This window comes from Leuciscus leuciscus (assembly GCF_965113295.1).
Source record: "Leuciscus leuciscus genome assembly, chromosome: 13".
Taxonomy (NCBI): domain Eukaryota; kingdom Metazoa; phylum Chordata; class Actinopteri; order Cypriniformes; family Leuciscidae; genus Leuciscus; species Leuciscus leuciscus.
Window position 1 is genome coordinate 6,587,737 of NC_138737.1, and position 4,748 is coordinate 6,592,484.

Here is a 4,748-nt window from a genome sequence, read left to right on the forward strand (position 1 = left end):
TTACAAGGTAGTTTGTGACGTCAGAAACACCAGTGATTTTTTGAGACTGTCTTTGGTTCACTGCAGTGCAGTTTTAAGGAGAAAATACTCAGTAATGGTGTTGACTTATGAATTTGCACATGTTTTGTCTAAAAGCACATTAAAAACACCACATAAACAATATTAAAAACTTGATTTTCACCATAAAGGGGCTTTAAAATATCTCAAAGACTCAAAATAACGATTGATTCACAAAATGTCTCATACAGAACTATTGTATGAGTATGACTAAAGAAGATTTGGATAGTTGAGTCAAATGAACCACTTTTATAGTACCCAAGTCAAATAAACCACTTTTATGGTTCCTGTTCACTTTCATTAAATTGATTTACAAATACCTTTGTGTTCCACAGATGAAAGAAAGTTACACAGGTTTGGAATGACTTGCTTTTTTTTGGGTGTACTGTTCCTTTAAATGTTTTGTTCTATTCACTGAAAGTTGTCCCATGTTTATTTCCCTCCTTGACTCTTAGACTGGTACATAACAGTGCACTCAAAGATAGGGTCATTTTTAAGGGATATTAAACCTTTATGTTGAAGTTTTAACAAGTTATAACAAGATTTAACCATTGATATCCTTACTTTCAAAAGCCATGCTTTCTGAAATGTATGTTTGTGTGTGTCCTCCACAGGTCAGTTGGCAGTAGGCACATGTGAGATAGTGATGTTGAATAGAGACAGCAGTCAACCCAAGCGCACCATCGCCAGGCAGACAGCCCGCTGTGCCTGCCGGAGAGGACAGATCGCTGGCACCACACGGGCCCGACCAGCATGCGTGGACGGTGAGATGCAGCCCACACACAAACACACATATATCCGCTCACAGCATGCAACAAGCCACTTCATGTCGTTCAACTTCACTGTTTAATTTGCATGCATTGTTTTTTTTGTCTCGTGTCAAAATCTTGTATCACACAATATAACACAATAGTCAGACTTGCTACATGTAAAGAAATGTTCCTCTCTGCAGTGTGTGCTGTGTCAAAGTCGAGGACGGCTGAGGATCGGTGAAAAGGGAAAGAAAAAATGTAATCTTTGGATTGTGATTGTCACTGTGGTTTAGGAGGAATATTTGAGCTTGTCTGTTCTGCCGAGCGCCGGATATGGCGGAGGATCTCATGGGGTTGGAAGCTTTCAGCTTTTCTTAGGTTGTAAACCTGAATATGATGGTAGTCGTTGTTTTTGCAGCAAATAAACCCAACTCTCCTGACAGATGGGGTCGTGTAGCTAGTTTCTTCTGTGCAATGGTGTTTTTGGTAATGCTACAGCTTGAGCTCTTCAACGACACATTAGTAGCACTTTGTGATGGCAAGACCAGAGTAATTAACCAAGAGAGTACCATAATTACAGCTGTGGGAAATTGATTTTTATTGGCTTTCTCTGCTGCCTTCATGCTCCATTAGTAGTGGATCCATTAAAGAAGGACCTGTTGCGTACACACACACACACAGACACACAAGCTGTACAATTACAGACAACCCTATGACAGCTGTACAGACAATTAAAGTTTTAAAGAATGTAGAAATTACAATAAAGGTCCATCCATTAGCATCTAGTCAATCTACCTTCTACTTCTCATCTGCTCATCATATCTCCTGCATTATAGAGTTCAAGAACTATGAAATTTAAAATGGAAATTGATTTTTAAGTGAAAATGTATGAAACCATAAGTCAATGTGATTTCAGCTTAATTTACATGGAATTGGACACACACACACACACATAAATATATCTCGTTCAAAAGTATGGGGTCAGATTTGTTTTATTGTTTTTTAAACTCTCTTATGCTCAATAATGCTGCATTTATTTGTTTATGTTCAATATTATGAAATATTATTACGATTTAAAATAACTCTTTTCTATTTGAATACAATTTAACATTATCTTTCAGAAATCATGCTGATTATGCTTATCATTCTAATGTTGATTGAAAAAACTTGTGCCGCTTAATATTTTTGTGGAAATAGGTTAATTATTTTCAGGGTTCTTTGATTAATATAAAGTAAAAAAACAGCATTTTTTTTAAAAAGAAATCTTTTGTAACGTTATAAATGTCTTTACTGTAACTTTTGATCAATATAATGCATCCTTGTTGAATAAAAATAGTATTTAATATTGTATTAACTTACTGAACCCAAACTTTTGAATGCTAGTCTCCTCTCTCTCTCTCTCTCTCTCTCTCTCTCTCTCTCTCTCTCTCTCTCTCTCTCTCCCCATCCATCCATCCATCCATCCATCGACAGACAGACAGATATTTTTAGTGGTGGTGCTTTAATTAGTGACTGCTTTGTTGTTGTTTTCTGTGCTTCAAGTTAAAATGACCAACTTTTAAAAATGCTTCAGGGCTTCGGGTTAAGATTAGTCAACAAACTAGTCAACATGCCTTTCAGGCAACCCACCTCTTTTTATAGTTTTTCACTCTTTATTAAATGATTTTCTAAAATAGAGAAAATGAATGGAAATATATTTCCTGAACCGACAGTGCTGAGAGAGTGTGCGCTCGCTCTTGTGCTCTATCCGGTTAGATGTCAGTCTGCAGGTGAGGCTGTGTCTGGCAGATGAGTCCGAGGGGCAGATGGTCAAGGGTCGAGGGAGCGAGGGAGGGCATGCGCGAGTCGGGTCCCTGGAGACGTCTGAATCAGTGTAGGCGTGCTGGAGCCGGCTCAGGTGTTGCATGCACACAGAGAGACAAATTGAGTCATGATGCAGAACAGAGGTACCATGGGAAACGGTGTGTGTGTGTGGGTGTGATTCATCCTTTTTTTAAGCTGGACTCCGCATAAACGCACTGGTCAGTGGGTGGTATCTTTTTTAACATGCTGGGAGGAACAGGAAATTGTGGGCTGCTGCGTGTTTATATTGATTCTTGTTCCACTGCTTTTCTGGGGAGATTTTGCATATTCCTGCCCCATATACAGTGACCCTGAAAGAGAAAGTATTCTTGTTCTATCTATTTGCAAGCAGTTAATGATGAGTGAGTTTGGAGCGGAGGCACACAGCTCCCCAGGAGGCCATGTGTTCACTGGTTGCCTCTACAGCGGAGAGCTCAGCTCAGGAGCCTCATCAGGCTTCACATGAAACAAATAGGGTACGAAAATATCTGCTAAACTCCGTGTGCGCTGAAATCTGCCGGTCTATGCTCCCTGTGTGGCCTAGTTAGAGCACTTCACTGTACCCAATGAGACGTGTGTATTTGCATCTCACATGCATTAATGATAATTAAGGCTATATTCTTATTTTACATTAAAGGCTTGTTTTTAGATCAAGGCTTTAAAGGCAGCGATGGATCAGCACCTTTACGGTTTTGTTTATACTAGGAGTTTCCATTTTAGGACGATATGAAAAGGGAAACAAATTTTTCTGGAAATTACTGAGGAAAACTGGTTTTGAATATCAGAGAAATCTGTTCTAGTTCTAGGCCAGTAAATAAAGTCCATATATGAGTACTTGTTAAAAGCACTAGTATGAGTACCAGTTCAAGTCAGTAGTCATTACTAGTTATACTAGTATGTGTACCAATTCAGAGGCACTTTTAGTGCTAGTGTGGGTACTGATTCAAATCAGTTCAGTACTAATGCTAGAATGAGTGCTAAATCAGAGTCAGGATTGGTACTAGAATGTGTGAGAGTTCAAAGTCAGTTTTGTTTCTATTACGTGTACTGGTTTAGTCAGTATTAGAGCTAGCAGGCATACTAATTCAAGGTTATAGCAGGATTGAGTAGAAGTGATGCACCAAAATTATTTAAAATTTTTTTTACCAAAATTGACAAATTTATATTTTCATTAGCCAAAAAATTTAAATTAAGTTTAATTAGCCAAATAATGAATCAAATGTATTTAATAATCAGTTCTCAGATTAAATAAATGAGTTTTAGCCTATATAAACATTTAAACTGCATGTAAGGTGGTTTTATATCAACCAATTTAAACATTTAAATGGTGGCTGTGATAACTTGTTTTCATGACAGATTTGTTTATTAAATAATGAAGACAGCAGGTTTAGTAAAAAGTCAGTTCTAGTACAAAGACAAAGAGTGCTGAATATAATTCAGTATTATGGCTAGTAGATGTACTAATTCACAGTCAGTTCTAGTGTTAGTTTGGGTACTAGTTCAAAGTCAGCATTGGGGATATGTGATGGTTCAAAACAAATTTTGTAGACATACTAATTCAGGTCATTTCTAGTGCTAGTACGAGTACTAGTTTGAAGTCATGACTAGCACTAGAATGAGGATTAGTGCAGAGCCAAATCTAGTGCTAGATCTTGCAACGTGTAAGTCCAACTGAGTACTAGATCAAAGGCTTACTATTAGTACTAGAAGGGAGTATTAATTTAAAATGTTCTAGATCATAGATAGTACTCAACTTGCTATGAAAAATCTGTACTATTTCAAAAATTCTACTAGTGCTAGTATGAGTACTAGTTGAAGCTAGAATGAGTACAGAATTAAAATCTGTTCTAGATAAAAGATAGCATTATTTTTACAATGAACAATACAATGTGCTAGTTCAAAGACAGTACTAGTGCTAGTATGAGTTATACAGTAGTTCAGATCAGTAATGATACAGTATGTTTACCTAGTATGAGCTCAAGTTCCTTATCAGCATTATTACTACACTCACTCTAAAAAATGTTTGGGTCAAATACGGACAAACCCAACCGTTGGGTTTCAAAATTTAATTAAAAAATGTAAACCAATTGTTGGGTT

At 37.1% G+C, this 4,748-nt stretch overlaps 1 protein-coding gene across 2 annotated transcripts in view; it reads left to right on the forward strand.

Annotated features, from left to right (window-relative positions):
* The window catches only part of tafa5l (TAFA chemokine like family member 5, like), a 44,818-nt gene that overhangs the window by 15,235 nt on the left and 24,835 nt on the right, over nt 1-4,748 (forward strand). For both annotated transcript variants that reach the window (XM_082189188.1, XM_082189189.1), the window contains exon 2: nt 672-821. In XM_082189188.1, the coding sequence (XP_082045314.1) occupies nt 672-821 (150 nt within the window). The remainder of the gene's footprint in view (nt 1-671; nt 822-4,748) is intronic.